Source organism: Hemiscyllium ocellatum, chromosome 5, assembly GCF_020745735.1.
Source record: "Hemiscyllium ocellatum isolate sHemOce1 chromosome 5, sHemOce1.pat.X.cur, whole genome shotgun sequence".
In the NCBI taxonomy this organism is placed as follows: Eukaryota; Metazoa; Chordata; class Chondrichthyes; order Orectolobiformes; family Hemiscylliidae; genus Hemiscyllium; species Hemiscyllium ocellatum.
The window spans coordinates 96,594,583-96,612,461 of NC_083405.1; the positions used below are offsets into that span (position 1 = coordinate 96,594,583).

A 17,879-nucleotide genomic window follows, 5' to 3' on the forward strand; every position below is an offset into this window, starting at 1 on the left:
GGGCGAACGGTGGGGGGGCGGGGTTAAAGGGGAAGGCGGCCCCGCCCCTTTCCAAGGGGCCCCGCCCCTTTTCGCGAGCCACCGCGCCCACCCCGCCCCGTCAGCACCAGGACACGCCCCTTCAGTGTTGCGCCCCGCCCCGCGCTTCCCTTTGTCCAATGTGTGGCAGGTGCCTCCGCCACCCTCCATTATTGACAGACCTGCGCACCATTCAAAGGCGGACAGGACGCCGATGACGTAGCGGGCCGTCAGACAAACTGCCAATGGGAGAGCGAGGCGGGGCGGGGGGGGCGGTGTCCAGTCTGGAGGGGCGGGGTGGGGCGGGGCTCCGTGTCCGGGCCGGCGGCGGGCGGGCAGACTCCCTGGGCACTGGACACAAGGCGGGGAAAGTGTTGTACTGAATACCGCGTCCTGGTGATAACCCTGCACCCACTCACCCCACACTGTCCCCGCCGCCTGCTGGCTGCTCTCACCTCGCTCCCCACCCACCCACCCACACCCCCTGCTGCAAAAGTGGCTGCGAGAGACCGTTCGGCGGGCGATGGGCACGGGGGAAAGTCACCAGCACCGAGAGCACTTCTGGCCCGAGTCACTGCCGGTGGCGGAGATCCTGCGAGGCTGAAGGAGACGCTTCGGTGAAAAGCGGCGGCGGTGCGGTGGGTTGGCATGGAGCAGTAAGAGGAGGGGACAGCAGATCAGTGAGTGAGCCGGGGCTGCGGATCCAGAGAGAGAGACACACACACAGACAGAGACAGAGAGAGCCCCGGGGCTGACATCTCAGCGCCGCCCGCGATGCCTTTCCCTGGGACTGTCACCGGCGGGATGACCTGATCCCTGGTGCCCCGCTTCCACCTTCCTGTTTCTGCTGCCACGGGCTGACCTGAAAGGTCGGGCGTTTGGAGGGAGGGGAAACTCGGAGCGGGCGAGATGGCCGGCTTCTGGCTGCCTCTGATCCTCCAACTCCAGCTCGGAGTCATGGCTGGTCCGAGCCCCGGCTGGGGCGGCGGGCGCTCGGCGCCGGAGAGGGGGGACAAAGTGGGTACCTACGAGGAGCAGCAGCGAGCCATTTACAAGAGACACCGGTTCCCGGAGCCAGCCGAGAGCGGCGGCGGCGGCGGCGGCTCGCATCTCGCCCAACACGAGAGCCTGCCCATTCCGGTGTGGGCTTTCCTGCACACCGGGGATCCCTCCAAACTGGGCTACGCTAACTGCACGAAGAGGTACCAGTTGTCAAACCTGAAAGAGGCCTCTCATGCCATGCACATCCACCCGTCACTGCACAGTGCCATGGACACGGTCGTCCATGCCAGCAATTTCTTAAACATGATCTTACAAACGAACGGACTCCGGGAGCTCACCGTCAAGGAGGACATCGAATGGTATCACGCCCTTGTCAGAAGTATTCTGGAGGCTGATCCCAAAGTCCATCGGGCTGTGGTGACTTTCGATGTCCAGCCGTTCACTTCCCCTCCTCAGCTCTTCCTGCAGGCCACCCGGATAGACAACCAAATCTTCCTCCAGGATCTCTCGGCCAGCGCTCGACACCTGGCAAACCACACCGCGGAGACGGACTGGTTTCACCGCCTGAAGCAGCAGCCGACAGCCGAGGCTTCCCTTCACAGGAAGCTGCTGAGAGACGAGCTGAGGTCCAGCCACCGGAGAAGGGGCACCAGGTACCTGGTGGATAAAACTCACATCAAGTGGTCGGCGCCCTACCTGGAGTGTGAACATGGCAAGTACAACCCGCTGTGGCTGCTGACCCTCTCCACCTCCTTCTACGGCCTGAAGCCGGATTTTCAGCCCGAGTTCAGGTGAGCACCGCCTCTCTGTCCGAGCCCACGGTCATTTCGGAGCAAGACTCTGTCAGTTCCCTGCCCATGCTGTCCTACTCCCCAAATCTTCTCACTGCTGTAAACAAGTTGGTTAATGTAGTACGCTTTTCGCCAATGAAATACTGTATTCATGTTTGCGAGGCTACATGTTTCTCTCTGATATAAGAATGTGAATAGGTGTTTGATCTGATTGATGGTCTGCACCATGGTTGAGCTGGGTTGTGTGGTGGTGATGGGAGTGACAGTGACATTCATGTTGGTCACTGTAAGCAGTTTTTGGAAATCGAAACAAAAAAAATGTTTCGGAAAGTGTTCTCGAAGTGAGCTCCTCTGCAGGCAGAGGGCCAGCGGCGAGAGGAGACTCTCCTCTATGAAGACAGCTCACAGAGTCATGTCCCACAGAGGAACTCGGACACGTGTCTCAGGGAAGATACTGGAAATACTGTCTGAGAGACTCGGCGGGAAACCTTGCGGGGATCATGACATGTCCTCCCTGTGCATTTTTAAACTAAAAACGCATCGTTTATCTCCTGAAAGGAGAGGGAATGCCAGTTCCAGCGTTTGGGGAGACGGTAGACGCTGAATTTCACAGCAGGGTGGCTCGTTTGATCCCGTTGTAATAACGCGGCTAATGTTGAACTCGCACGCTTTGGTAGACTGTTTACTATTGCTATATTTCCCAGATATGAATGGGTTCCTTCACATGACGTCAACTCGGTTGAAACCATTAGCCGCCGTGTCCCAGTCTCTGGGTGATGTGTGTCAGTGGCTCAATGTCCTAGAGCAGGCTGCTGGGGGCGGGGGGGACTGGGATCGGACCTGAGGAGAGCCCAAGCTCATTATTGCATAGTTAGGTTCCTTGCAAGGTGCCGGCCAGTGAGTTCCCGTGTTTACCCCTCACTGCGATGAAATTGTGTTTTCCCCCTGTAATGTAACGTGTTCTGATCAACACAACTGATTCATTTTCACCTTGACGCGCTCACCAGATTGTAAAGCGCCCCAAGAGTCGGTTATGGCATCTCCAAATAAAACATTTTCTTCTTTTTAAGAAAGAATTGATACCGCGCCTCTTCCCGCTCCTCCTCCCCACCCCATTTAAACCCCCGAGCCTTTTTAAACGCAGACATTAATGTGCTTTGCAACAGGCCGTTGAAGTCAAACGAGAGATTCATTCTGAAAGTAGCTCGAAATTGCTAAAATTATATGGTAAAAACAATGACTGCAGATGCTGGAAACCAGATTCTGGATCAGTGGTGCTGGAAGAGCACAGCAGTTTAGGCAGCATCCGATTTCGCTGCTCGTTGGATGCTGCCTGAACTGCTGTGCTCTTCCAGCACCACTGATCCAGAATAAAATTATATGGGACAGCCGCAGGTCAACTGACACCAAGAACCTGCCCGTGAAAGTGGTGCTTGTGTCGCTTGAGTGATCCACTGATCGAGAGCTTCTTTTGAGCTAATTTGGCAGCGCTGTATTTGCATTTTCACAATATTTTGAAGTTAAATTGTCACCATTAATTGTCAATGCAATTTAAAGTGGAATTTATCCCCATTCGCTAAGAGGGCGTTCAGTATTTGGGCATATACCGAAAGGTCACTGTAACCAGAGGATGGCAATGAGAGAGACCAGCAGTTGATATGCTGGCGAGCACGGTGCCTGTCAATGAGGTTACATTTCTCCTCTTAGTTAGCGAATTCCTCTAAGTGTGTGGAATAGAGGAACAAATGTATTTATTTTTCATTGGGAAATTATTTTTGAGGTTTCAGAGGCCTCAGGTACTGCGAATGTTTATCGTGGTCGAAATTCCTCGTGCCCCCTACCTCAAAATAAATCACATACCAGACAGACATACTGTATATGAAAAGACAGTCTCAGTTTGAGTAGTTTAATACGAAGTACTCTTTCTGATGAAGGGCTTTTGCCCGATACGTTGATTTTCCTGCTCCTCGGATGCTGCCTGAACTGCTGTGCTTTTCCAGCACCACTCTAATCTAGTACTCTTTACCAACTTACTCTGAAGTTAAGATCCAGTGTTTTGCTGCACAACAAATTCGAAAGAAGCGATTTCATGGAAGAAGTCCTTGACAACAAAAAAAGAATCGAGAGGCCTGCTACAAATGCAGCTTGTTCACTCAGAAACACTTGCAGGGATTTTGCGCTGCGCCATTTGCGTTTCTTGTGGACTGTCAGAGATTGCTTGCTATGATTATCCAACCACTTTTATTCTTGCATATTTGAATGTACACTAGTTGGATTTTGTGTTTTAATTCAACAAGACCTTGCAATTAAATAGGGCCTTGAACCTGGTGAAAACGCTGAAATGGACTTTTATCTAATTAAATTTGAAACAAGCCAAGAGCTGTCAGAGAAGGTGACCAAATGCTTGCTCAAGGGATGTCATTCAGAAGTGTCTTAAGAAAATAAAAAATAGAAGCAGGAGTAGGGCATCTAGCCTCATAAACATGCTCCTCCATCAGATAAAATCAAACAGATCTCATTGCCCTAGATTATCCCACACCCTTACCCTTTGATTTCCTTGTCAGCAAGGATCTATCTAACCTAAAACTATTCAAAATGGTCAAATATTCAAAGACCCACCTTCCACCCATGTCTGGAGAAGAGAATTCCACTAATGAACGCTGGAAGCAAAAAAAAACTCTCCCTATTTTTGTCTTAAATGGAAGTCCCTTTATTTTTAAATGCTGTCTCTTGGGTCTTGTCTTCCTGGTGGGGAAGCATCCTGTCAGCTTCCAGCTTGCCAATTTCCCTTTTGATCTTCTATACTTCAATAAGGTAGCCTCTTTTTATCTTTCCTGACAAAGTGAAGAAGTTTATATCTTCCCAAATTGAACCATATCTCCAAATTTTTGCTCACTCACGTAATTTATCTATATCGCCTTTTGTCCTCTTTTCAACTTACAAACAATCCATGTGGATTTAGCAAATTTTGCAACCGTACATTTGGTCCCTTCATCAAAGTCATTGATACAGATTGTAAATAATTGATGCTGCAGAACTGATTATTCTGGCAGTCCACTCATTGCAATCTTGGCAATCCAAAAATGATCAATTTATCCAGATCAAGCAAAACCAGAAATTTCTGGAAAAACTCTGCAGGTCTGGCAGTATCTATTGAGAGAAAGCAGAATTAATGTTTTTGGTCTGGTGATCCTCTTACTGCACCCAAAACATTAACTCTGCTTTCTCTCCACAGATGCTGCCACACCTAAAGTCATAGAGTCATAGAGATGTACAGCATGGAAACAGAATCTTCGATCCAACCCGGCCATGTCAACCAGATATCTCAACCTGCCAGCACCTGGCCCATATCCCTCCAAACCCTTCTTATTCATATACCCATTCAAATGCCTCTTAAATGTTGCAATTGTACCAGCCTCCGCCACATCCTCTGGCAGCTCATTCCATACACCTACCACCCTCTGTGTGAAATAGTTGCCCCTTAGGTCTCTTTTATGTCTTTTCCCTCTCACTCTAAACCTATGCCCTCTAATTCTGGGCTCCCCAACCCCAGGGAAAAGACTTTGTCTATTTACCCTATCCATGCCCCTCATAATTTTGTTAACCTCTATAAGGTCATCCCTCAGCCTCCGATGCTCCAGGGAAAACCGCCCCAGCGTGTTCAGCTTCTCCCTATAGCTCAAATCCTCCAACCCTGGCAACATCCTTGTAAATCTTTTCTGAACCCTTTCAAGTTTCACAACATCGTTCCGATCAGAAGGAGACCAGAATTGCATGCAATATTCCAACAGTGGCCTAACCAATGTCCTGTACAGCTGCAACATGACCTCCCAACTCCTCTACTCAGTACTCTGACCAATAAAGGAAAGCATGCCAAACGCCTTCTTCACTATCGGATCTACCTGCGACTCCACTTTCAAGGAGCTATGAACCTGCACTCCAAGGTCTCTTTGTTCAGCAACACTCCCTAGGACCTTACCATTAAGTGTTTAAGTCCCGCTAAGATTTGCTTTCCCAAAATGCAGCACCTCACATTTATCTGAATTAAACTCCATCTGCCACTTCTCAGCCCATTGGCCCATCTGGTCCAGATCCTGTTGTAATCTGAGGTAACCCTCTTCACTGGGAGAAAGTGAGGACTGCAGATGCTGGAGATCAGAGCTGAAAATGTGTTGCTGGAAAAGTACAGCAGGTCAGGCAGCATCCAAGGAGCAGGAGAATTGACGTTTTGGGCATGAGCCCTTCATTCCTGAAGAAGGGCTCATGCCTGAAAAGTCAATTCTCTTGCTCCTTGGATGCTGCCTGACCTGCTGGGCTTTTCCAGCAACACATTTTCAGCTCTAACCCTCTTCGCTGTCCACTACATCTCCAATTTTGTTGTCATCTGCAAACTTACTAACTGTACCACTTGTGCTCGCATCCAAATCATTTATATAAATTACGAAAAGTAGAGGGCCCAGCACTGATCCTTGTGGCACTCCGCTGGTCACAGGCCTCCAGTCTGAAAAACAACCCTCCACCACCACCCTCTGTCTTCTACCTTTGAGCCAGTTCTGTATCTAAATGGCTAGTTCTCCCTGTATTCCATGAGATCTAACCTTGCTAATCAGTCTCCCATGGGGAACCTTGTCGAATGCCTTACTGAAGTCCATATAGATCACATCTACTGCTCTGCCCTCATCAATCTTCTTTGTTACTTCTTCAAAAAACTCAATCAAGTTTGTGAGACATGATTTCCCACACACAAAGCCATGTTGACTATCCCGAATCAGTTCTTGCCTTTCCAAATACATGTACATCCTGTCTCTCAGGATTCCCTCCAACAACTTGCCCACCACTGTGGTCAGGCCCACCGGTCTATAGTTCCCTGGCTTGTCTTTACCACCCTCCTTAAATGGTGGCACCGTGTTTGTCAACCTCCAGTCTTCCTGTTGAATTCTCAAGCAATTTCTGTTTTTTTTTCAGATTTCCAGCATCTATAATTCTTTGTTTCCATCTATCTGTACTCTGTGTTTCCTATCAGCTAAGCAATCTTCTATACATTTCAATAAGTTATCTTTATACAAAGGACACTTATCTTGTGTTGCAGTCTTTAATGTGACACCTTGTTAAATGTCTTCTGGAAATCCAAGCACACCATATCCATCGGTTACCCTTTATCCATGTTGCTTGTTATTTCCTCAAAGAAAAATGTGATTAATTAGACAAACATGATGCACCTTTCACAGAATATATTAACTCTGCCTGATTACATCAAAAATTTCTCAGTTTCCTGCTTTAATCTCCTTAATAATCGATTCCAGCAATTTTCTTAAGTAAATGTTTGGCTAACTGGTCTATAAGTTTTGCTTTTTGTCTCACTTCTTTTTTGAATGGACGAGTTACTTCTGACATTTTTCAAACTGATGGTTTATTTCAGAAGTGAAGGAATTTTAGAAAATTAAAACCAATTCTTCTACCATCTCAGTAACCATTGATCTTAGAATGAAATCCATTTGGTCCTGAGGACTCATCTGTGTTTTATTCTAATAATTGACAGTACTTTTCGCTAGATTTGTGGTTATTTTAAATTCCTCTCGCCCTTTCACTTCTTGATTGACAATTTATGTTTTGGAATGTTTTTGTGCCTTCTCTATTGAAGATAAATCTTTGTTCAATGCATCACTTTCTTATTTTCCAGATTAATTACCTGTGTCAAAGTCTCTGGAAAACCAGAGTCACCCTGTTTCTTTTTAATTATCTGTAAAAACACTTACTATCTGTTTTTATATTTCTAGCTAGCTAGCTTTCTGTTATACTCTAATTTCTCTGTTTATCTATTTGTAGTCATCCTTTGCTGTTGTTTATATTCAGTCCAATCTTCTGACCTGCCTCTAAAACTCCTGGAAATGTATACATTTTCTTTCAGTTTGATGTTGTATTTAACTTCCTTAGCTAACTCCCTTAGTTAGTCAAAATGACACAACTTATCCTGAAGTCTTGGACTAAATCTGATGAAATATCTTTTCCACTGCATCTCTACTGACTTCTCTATCAAGCTAATGTTCAAATTCACTGTAGTAAGCGCCATATTCATACCCTTATAGTAAAGAAAGAGATATAAAAATTTGAGCCAGAGAATTCCAGACCTTGGGCAAGTGAAAACACTTTCAGAAATTTTGCTGATTAAGATTTGAGTTGTACATTTCCTAAATCCCTAAAAGGTCTGAACAGAGGACACTACAGCAGTGGATGGGAGATAACTGTTAACCAGGGATATATGTTAACATTATGAGCAGCATATTAATTTTTACTGGCAAAGATGGATATCTATTTCCCAGGCCGATGCAAGGTATAATATAATGCAAGACAAAATTTGGTGTTTGTATTATGTTACACTAACATTATCTTCATGGTTTTGTACAATTACAGTTGTGGCATATTGTTCTTCACCTAATTTGTTCCTTTAAGGTCACCAGCCTAAAAGTAAGGATTGTTTAACTGTCTTGGCTGGGTGGCTGGAATTTGATGCGGTAATAGTGCATGTTGAATTTCCCATTCTGCCTGTGGTTGTTTCTGGAAGCCCAAATTCTCAACTTTTTCCCAGGTTTATAGAGTGGTGCATATCAAGTTGTATATAACCCAGTTCTCTAACTCAGTTGTCTGTGTCTTTCTGTCACTCTCCAATGGAGCAAGATGCAGAAAGTCCTCAGTGAACTATGGAAAATTATGAGTGTGAAAGGGAAAATCCTTTTGATGGAGTATGAGTGAATTCCTGAACTCAGAGTAGTTGCAAATGATGTAGATTTCAGTTTCCTTTTTCAAAATAAGGGTTTCACATTTGTAAACAAGCATGGCATTATGGTATATGAAGCTAGTGCTTTCCATCTTAACATAGATAGAGTCATGCAGTCATACAGCATCAAAATAAGACACCTCAGTCCAATTCCTCCATGCCAATCAAGTTTCCCAAAATCAGTTAGTCCCACTTGCTTGCATTTGGCCCATATTCCTCCAAATGTTTCCTTTTCATGAACCTATTCAAATGTCTTTTTAATGTTGTACTGTACCTGCAGCAACCACTTCCTCTGGCTGTTCATTGCACACATAAACCACCCAGTGTGTGTAAAAGTTGCCCCCAGGTTCCTTTTTTAAATTCTTCTCCTCCCACCTTAAAAACATGTCCCTAGTTTTGAATTCATCCACTCTGGGGAAAAGACCTTCGCTATTTATCTTATCTATGCCCCTCATGATTACAGAAATCTCGAAAAGATCATTATGATTTTGAGATGCCGGTGTTGGACTGGGGTGTACAAAGTTAAAAATCACACAACATCAGGTTATAGTCCAACAGGTTTATTTGGAAGTGCTAGCCTTTGGAGTGCTGTACCTTCATCAGGTGGTTAGGAACAGTGCTCCGAACGCTAGTGATTCCAAATAAACCTATTGGACTATAACCTGGTGTTATATGATTTTTAATTTTATAAGGCCATCCCTCAAACGCCTACTCTCCAGTGAAAAAAGATCCAGCTTCTCCTTATAACTCAAACCCTTCAGTCACAGCAACATCCCCTGGAGATCTTTTCTGAATCCTGACAAATTTAATAATATCCTTTTTATAGCAACAATATTCCAGTCTCCTCACCATCAACCTGTGCAACCTCAACATGATGTCCTAATGCCCATACTCAATGGTATCAGCAATGAAGGCAAACATGCTGAACACCTTCTTAATCAAGCTATCCAACTGTGATGCAACTTCCAATGAACTATGTATCTGAACCACTAGGTCTCCCTGTTGCACAACACTACCGTACTCTTAACTATTGTTAACCCTGCCCTTGTTTTTCTTGTGATGCATTTTGTGGGATGTGGGTCGCTGGCTGCCCAGCATTTATTGCCCGTCCCTAGTTGCCCTTGAGAAGGTGGTGGTGAGCTGCCTTCTTGAACCACTGCAGTTCACCTGCTGTGGGTTGACCTCCAGTGCCATTAGGGAGGAGATTCCAAGGTTTTGACCGAGCGACAGTGCTGGAAAAGCAATATATTTCCAAGTCAGGTTGGTGAGTAACTTGGATGGGAACTTGAATATGGTGATGTTCCCATTTATCTGCTGCCCTTATCCTTCTACATGGAAGTGGTCGTGAGTTTGGAAGGTGCTATCTGAGGGTCTTTGGTGATATTCTGCAGTGCATCTTGTAGATAATACACACTGCTGCTACTGAGCATCAGTGGTGGAGGGAGTGGATGCTTGTGGATGTGGTGTCCATTAGATAGGCTCCTTTGTCCTGGATGGCGAATTGAATCGAATTGAATTTATTGTCCCATGTACTGAGGCACAGTGAAAAGCATTGTCTTGTGAGCAATACAGGCAGAACACAGATATAATAGCGTAGATAAGTAAATAATAGAGAAGCAGCAGCAAAACAAAAACACAGGTACAGGTGAATGCTCAGAGTTTGTGAGTCCATTCAGTACTCTAACAACAGTAGGGTAGAAATTGTTTCGAAACTGGCTGGTGCATGTGTTCAGGGTTCTGTACCTTCTCCCTGATGGTAGAAGTTGTGGAAAAGCATTGCCAGGGTGGGATGGATCTTTGAGAATGCTGGCGGCTTTTCCTTGACAGCGGGCCTGGTAGATGAATTCTATAGATGGGAGGTTGGCCTTTGTGATTGTTCACCACAGTGGGCGGCACAGTGGTTAGCACTGCTGCCTCACAGCGCCAGAGACCCGGGTTCAATTCCTGCCTCGGGTGACTGACTGTGTGAGTTTGCACGTTCTCCCCGTGTCTGCGTGGGTTTCCTCCGGGTGCTCTGGTTTCCTCCCACAGTCCAAAGATGTGCAGGTCAAGTGAATTGGTCATGCTAAATTGCCCGTAGTGTTAGGTAAGGGGTAAATGTAGGGGTATGGGTGGGTTACGCTTCGGCGGGTCGGTGTGGACTTGTTGGGCCGAAGGGCCTGTTTCCACACTGTAATCTAATCTAATCTAATCTAATCACTCTCTGTAACCATCTCTGATCTTGAATGGTACAGTTGCCATACCAGGTAGTGATACATCCAGACTGAATGCTCTCAATGGCGCACCTTTTAAAGTTGGCAAGGATATTTGCTATCATGCCAAATTTCCTCAGTTGCCTGAGGAAGAAGAGTCGTTGGACTTTGTAACCAGTGCATCCATATGAAGAGTCCAAGAAAGCTTGTTGTTGATGACCACTCCCAGGAACTTGACACTGTCTACTCTATCCCTCTGTGCTGTTAATGTGTAGGGGGCGGGGGGCGTGCAGTGAGGGGGGTGGCATGAGTAGCATTCTGCAAAAGTCAATCATGAGTTCCTTGGTTTTGCCGGCATTGAGAGCTAGGTTCTTCTCAGTGCACAATTTTTTCCAGGTCTTTCACCTCCCTCTGTAGTATGTTTCGTCGCCATCTGAGATTCGACCGACTACGGTGGTGCCATCAGTGTGTCAAGTGTCTTGAGTGTTGTTGGGACTGAACTCATTCAGGCAACTGGGAAGTATTCCATCACACTCCAGACTGTGCCTTCTAGATGGTGGACAGGCTGTGGGGAGTCACGCGTGACTTACTCACCACAGTATTCTTAGCTACTGACCTGCTCTTGTAACCACTGTGTTCATGTAATAAAGTCACAGAGTCATAGAGATGTTCAGCATGGAAACAGACCATTCAGTCCAACTCGTCCGTGCCAACCAGATATCCTAACATAATCTAGTCCCATTTGCCAGCATTTGGCCCATATCCCTCTAAACTCCTCCTATTCATACACCCATCCAGATGTCTTTTAAACATTGTCATTGTTCTACCCTTCTCCCCCTCCTCTGGCAGCTCAATATAATATATACATACATATATGCACCACCGTCTACATGAAAAAGTTGCCCCTTAGGTCCCTTTTAAATTTTTCTCCTCTCACATTAAAACTATGCCCTCTAGTTCTCGACTCGCCCACCCCAACGAAAAGACCTTAAATATTTACTCTATCCATGCCCCTCATGATTTTATAAGCCTCTATAAGGTCACCCCTCAACCTCTGACACTCCAGGGAAAACAGCCCCAGCCTATTCAGCGTCTCCCTATATGTGATGAGCCCAATTGAGTTTCTGGTCAATGATAACCCCCTAGGATGTAGATAGTGGGGGTTTCAGTAATGGTAACACCATTGAATATCAAGGGGTAGTTGATTGTCTCTTATTGGTAATGATGATAGCCAGGTATTTGTGTGTCATGAATGTTATTTGTCATTTGTCAGCTCAAACCTGGATATTGTCCACGTCTTGTTGCATTTGGACATGGACTGCTTCAGTATCTCAGGAGTTGCGAATGGTGCTAAACATTTTGCAACCGTCAGTGAACATCCTCACTTCTGGCCTTATGATGGAGGGAAGGCCATTGATGAAGCAGCTGATAATGGTTGGGCCTAGGACACTACTCTGAGGAACTCCTGCAGAGAGGTCCTGGAGATGAGATGACTGACCTTCAGCAACCACAACCATCTTCCTGCTATAGCGCATGTTTCTTCAATACAAATTTGCTTTAATGCGATTTGAAGAATTTTTGTTCATTTGTCGAATCCAAACTTTCCTTACATGTATTGGCTACAATGCAATTCCGGCCGATGTGGCTATTGCGCGGTTTTCGTATAATGCGAGATTGCAGGAGAATGGAGCTATTGCATTATATCAGAACTGACTGTATGTCAGGTATGACTCTAATCAGCGAGAGGTGCCCCCTGATACCCATTGATTTGTGTTTTGTGAGGTCTCCTTGATGCCATTCTTTGTTGAATACAATCTTGATGTCATGGGCTATGACTCTCACATCACCTCTGGAATTCAGCTCTTTTTTCCGTGTTTGAACCAAGGCTGTAATGAGGTCGGGAGCTGAGTGGCCCAGGCGAACCCAAACTGGCATTACTAAGCAGGTCATTGCTGAGCAGGTGCTGCTTGATAGCATTGTTAATGACACTTTCCATCACTTTACTGATGATCGACAGTAGACTGCTTTTTAAGTACAGGATATACTCAGGCAATTTCCCACATTGTCGGGTAGATGTCAGTGTTGTAACTGTACTGGAACAGCTTGCCTTGGGGGAATGGCAAGTTCAGGAGCACAAGCTTTCATTATTAGTGCCAGAACGTTGTTAGGGCCCATAGCCTTTGCAGTATCTAGTGCCTCCAACTATTTTTTGATATCATGTGGAGTGAATCGAATTGGCTGAAGACTGGTGTCTGTAATGCTGAGGACAACTGGAAGAGGCCAAGATGGATCATCCACAGGGCACTTTTGGCTGAAGATGCTGCGAAAGCTTTAGCCTTATCTTTTGCACTGATGTGCTGGGTTCTTCCATCATTGAGGTTTGGGATATTTGTGGATCCTTCTCCTCCAGTGAGTTGTTTAACTGTCCTACACCATTTTCAACTGGATGTGGCAGAACTGCAGAGCTTAGATCTGATTTGTTACTTTTGGGATCGCTTAGCTCTGTCTATCACTTGCTGCTTGGCCTGAAAGTAGCCCTGTGTGGTGACTTCGCTAGGTTCATAGAATCATAGAATCCTTACAGTGCGGAAACAGGCCATTCAGCCCAACAAGTCCACACTGACCCTTTGAAGGGTAGCCCACCCAGACCCATTCTCCTACCCTATTACTCTTGGTTGGCTAACATGTGCTACTATTTAAGAAAGGTGGTCAGGAAAACCCAAGGAACTATAGACCGGTGAGCCTGAGACAGGATCTGCATGTATTTGGAAAGGCAACAACTGATTGGGGATAGTCAGCATGGCTTTGTGCATGGGAAATCATGTCTCACAAATTTGATTGAGTTGTTTGAAGAAGTAACAAAGAGGATTGATGAGGGCAGAGTGGTACATGTGATCTATATGGACCTTGGTAAGGCGTTCAATAAGGTTCCCAATGGGAGATTGGTTAGCAAGATTGCATCTCATGGAATACAGGGAGAACTAGACATTTGATACAGAACTGGCTCAAAAGTAGAAGAGAGAGGGTGGTGGTGAATGGTTGCTTTTCAGAGTGGAGGCTTTTCAGACTGGAGGCTTGTGACCAGTGATGTCCCACAAGGTTCAGTGCTGGGTCCACTGCTTTTTGTCATTTATATAAATGATTGGCATGTGAACATAGGAGGTATAGTTAGTAAGTTTGCAGATGACACCAAAATTAGAGGTGTAGTGGACAGCAACAAAGGTTACCTCAGAGTACAACGGGATCTTGATCAAATGGGCCAATGAGCTGAGGAGTGGCAGATGGAGTTTAATTTAGATAAATGCAAGGTGCTGCATTTTGGACAAGCAAATCAGAGCAGGATTTATATAGTTACTGGTAAGATTCTGGGGAGTGTTACTTTGAATTCTCATGCGTATCTTTGTTTCTTAGAGGCATGGCATTCTAACCAGAACTCCATCAATAATCACATCGATTTAGATCCCATCCACCTTTCCTTGAAAAAAAATGAACTGGAAATGACATCACCCACCTTAAGAAACCAAGTCCTATAAATAGAGAGGCAGGACATACCACCAGCACTTCACCAGAGGCTGTCACTGATGATGTTACTTAGTCATGTTGACGAAACGTCTCAAAACAAATCTTCAAGTTCAGCGAGCTAACTTACAAAACCTGAGCTACAACCTTCTCAAAAATTGCTAACCATAGGATATTTTAGGGGGAGGGTGAACCACCAGAGGCCGTGATCCACAGTGGTACCAATGGCGTGGGTAGAAAGAGGGATGATGTTCTGAAAGCAGATTTTAGGAAGCTAGCGAAGCAGGACTTTAAAGGTAGCAATCTCAGTTTTACATTGAGTGCTGCATGCTAATGAGTTGAAATGAGAGGATAGGCTGGAGAGGTGGTGCAGGAGATACGGCTTTCAATTTTTGAAGCATTGGAAGACTGATTCTAGGTCAGATGGGACCTAGTCAAGGAGGATAGATTACACTTTAGAAATAATGGTAATAATATTATTACTGGGAGATTTGCTAGTATTAAAGAAGAAAGCTTAAACTAGTCTGCCAGGTGGATGGGGATCTGAAAGGGAAGTCAGGTAGGATAGAAACAAAGTTGATAATGATATGAAGAAAAGTAGTGAGTAAAATTGGAAGGCAGCAGTAACCAAGTGCAGCATCAAATTGGGTCAGATATGGAAAAGTTAATGTGATAAAATCAAAGGCATGATATCTAAATGCACTTAGCATTTGTAATAAGGTAGATTAATTGCCAGCATAAATAAAAGTAAACTGATACAATCGAATTACAGCTCTGACTGCAGGTTAACCGAGGCTGAAAATAGAATATTCGAGAGTGTTCAACAATTAGGAAGGTTAGGTAAAAAGGAAAAGGAAAAGGTGATGCTGGATGAGATCACACACACTGAGATCTAAGATCAAGATGTAAAATCAGTTTGGATGGAGCTAAGACACAGCAAATGGCAGAAAGCATTGCTACATAGGTCACTAAACAGTAATAGTAATGTAGTACATGGTGTAAATCAAGAAATTATAGGTGCATTTAAAGGAGTAGTGGAATAATCATGGGGAATTTCATTTCACATTTATACTGGGCAAATCTAATGGTACTAATGCTGTGGAGGACAGTTTCCTGGAACACATATGTGATGACCTTCTAGAAGAATAAGTTGAACAACCAAATAGGGAAAAGGTTAATTTTGATCTAGTATTGTGCAGAAAGAAAAGGCTAATTAAGCTCATTGTAAAGCAGACTTTGGAGAAGACTCATTGCAATGTGATAGAGTTTTGTGTTCAGTGTGAAGTGATGTAGTTCAGTTTGAAATGAAGTGCTTAAATCTAAACAAAGGAAACCACAAAGGTATCATGGGCAACTTGTCTGTTCAGATTCGGAAAGTATGTTAAAATATATGATTATTGATAGGCAATAGCGATTATTTAAATAATTAATATACAGTTTAAAACAAATATACATGTCACCAAGTCACAAAATATCCAACAGGATAAGTGATTCAACCTTGGCCATCAGAGGAAGCTAAATATGATGTTAGATCAAAGCAGAAGGCCTTTCAGTTGTCAGAAGATTGGTTAACTTCAGGATTGGGAGCATTTTAGACTTCAGCAAATGAGAACCAAGAAGCTAATAAGGAAAGGGCAAATAGAAAATAAAAATAAACTATCAAAAAACATGAAACTGAATTAACAGCTTGCATAGGTTAAATGAAAGGAAAAGATTAGTATGGTCAAATGTAGACTTATCACAGCTAAAGATGGGAGAATTTACAATGGAGAATAAGAAATGACAGAGAAATTGGACAACTGCTTTGTGTGTCTATTCACTGAGGAAATACAAGTGAACCAAAGGTCTACTAAGAATGATAAACTGAAAGAGATTAGTATTAGTAAAAAAAAAAGTGGGACTGGTGAAGCTATTTGGACTGAAGGTGCTGAATCACCTGCACTCAACAATCTATATCCCAGATTGTTGAATGTGGTAGCTATAGAGATAGTGAATGCATCAGTGGTCATCTTCCAGAATTCTGTAGTTTCTGGAGTGCTTCCTGCAGATTAGAAGGTAGAAAATGTAACCCCATCATTTAAGATAGGAGGGCAAGAGAAAGTGGAAAATAACAGACCTACTAGCCAAACATCAGTTGTAGGAAAATGCTGCAATCTGTTATAAAAGATGTGGATAGCTAGATGCTTAGGAAATAATGTTAGGATTGGCAGAGTCAACATAGACACATTAAAACAGTAGGATTGAGTCAATGATATGGATGTGTGAATTAAATGTAGTAGTTTCAAGTTTGCTGATGATATTATCCACTTAGTAGGACAAACAGAAATGCCGAGTATTCCTTAAATGGTTAGAGATTGGAAATTGGTGATGTCCAAACAGTATCTTCGTTCATCAATTATTGAAAACTAATATGTAGCTGCAGCAAAGCAATTAGGTCACCAGTGATATTTTGCAAAGGGGTTAGTCTACAGTAGTAGTGCTGCAATTGTATTGAGTTTTGGTGAGATCACATTTGAAGTATTGTGTATGATTTTGGTCTTCTTGACGAAAGAAAGACATACTTGACAAACAGGGAGTGCAACAAAGATTCACTAGGGACTGACTCCTGCAATGTTAGCATTGTCCAAAGGGGATATATTGAGGAAATTGAGCCTGTGTTCTTTGGAGTTTAGAAGAATGAAAGGTGATCTAATTAAAACCTAAGACATTCTTACAAGTCTAGACAGGACATTTCTCCTGATTGGGAGGGGGGAGCTAGGAATTGGGGACACAGTCTCAGAATCATGGTAGGTCATTTAGGACCGAGATGAAGAGCAATTTCTTCACTCAGTGTGGTGGATCTTTCAGTTTCTCTACCCCTGTTGAAACTCTGTCATTGAGTGTGTTCAAGGCAAAGGTATCTATATATTAAAGAATTTCTACATTTTAATGAAACCAAGGGACATATAGATAGTACAGGAAAATGGTTCAGCCACAACCTGGAATTGTGGAGTAAGCTTGGGAGGTTGAACATTGTACTTCTGCACCTATTTCCTGTGTTTCTATTACACCATTATATTTATCCGCTGAATCAATATTCATGCCTTTTGATGGCTTTCTTAAAAACCTGAAGGCTTCAGCACTCTTCCAAAAATCTGTTTCTTTCATATTTGTGCAAACTATGAGTATATATACAATGCACTTTTTATCTAAATAATGTTGTAAAACGTTGTATTGATAAAATCAGTGTCTACATACTCTGGGAATATGTGCTTGTGATTTTTTAAAAAAATCAGGTTAATTGATTGCTTTATTGTAAATACAGTCTGGGTGGATGTTTGTCGAGATCATTTCCACGCTGATGTTGGGACCATATTCAGGTCGCAACATGCTGATGCCTGTCAGTGTTTTGATGCAGACACCCAAACTGTGGGTTGCTCCATGATATCCACCCAGTTACGGACAGGTGGCATGATTAGGAGGTGGGAGATTGATGTTGTGAACTCTTTTTAAAGGCCACCTATTAGCCTTCAAGGCCAGCCTGAGAATGTCAGCCCCAAGGAACATGGTAACCTGACTGTGTGTCATGATTGGCACTACACA

The 17,879-nt window shown here is 44.1% G+C and overlaps 1 protein-coding gene across 1 annotated transcript in view; it reads left to right on the forward strand.

Annotated features, from left to right (window-relative positions):
- Positions 1-356: 356 nt before the first annotated feature.
- gpr158a (G protein-coupled receptor 158a) overlaps positions 357-17,879 on the forward strand; it is a 649,347-nt gene continuing 631,824 nt past the window's right edge. Inside the window, exon 1 of the mRNA XM_060825583.1 lies at positions 357-1,811. Coding sequence (XP_060681566.1) covers positions 928-1,811 — 884 coding nt within the window. The 5' untranslated portion in view covers positions 357-927. The remainder of the gene's footprint in view (positions 1,812-17,879) is intronic.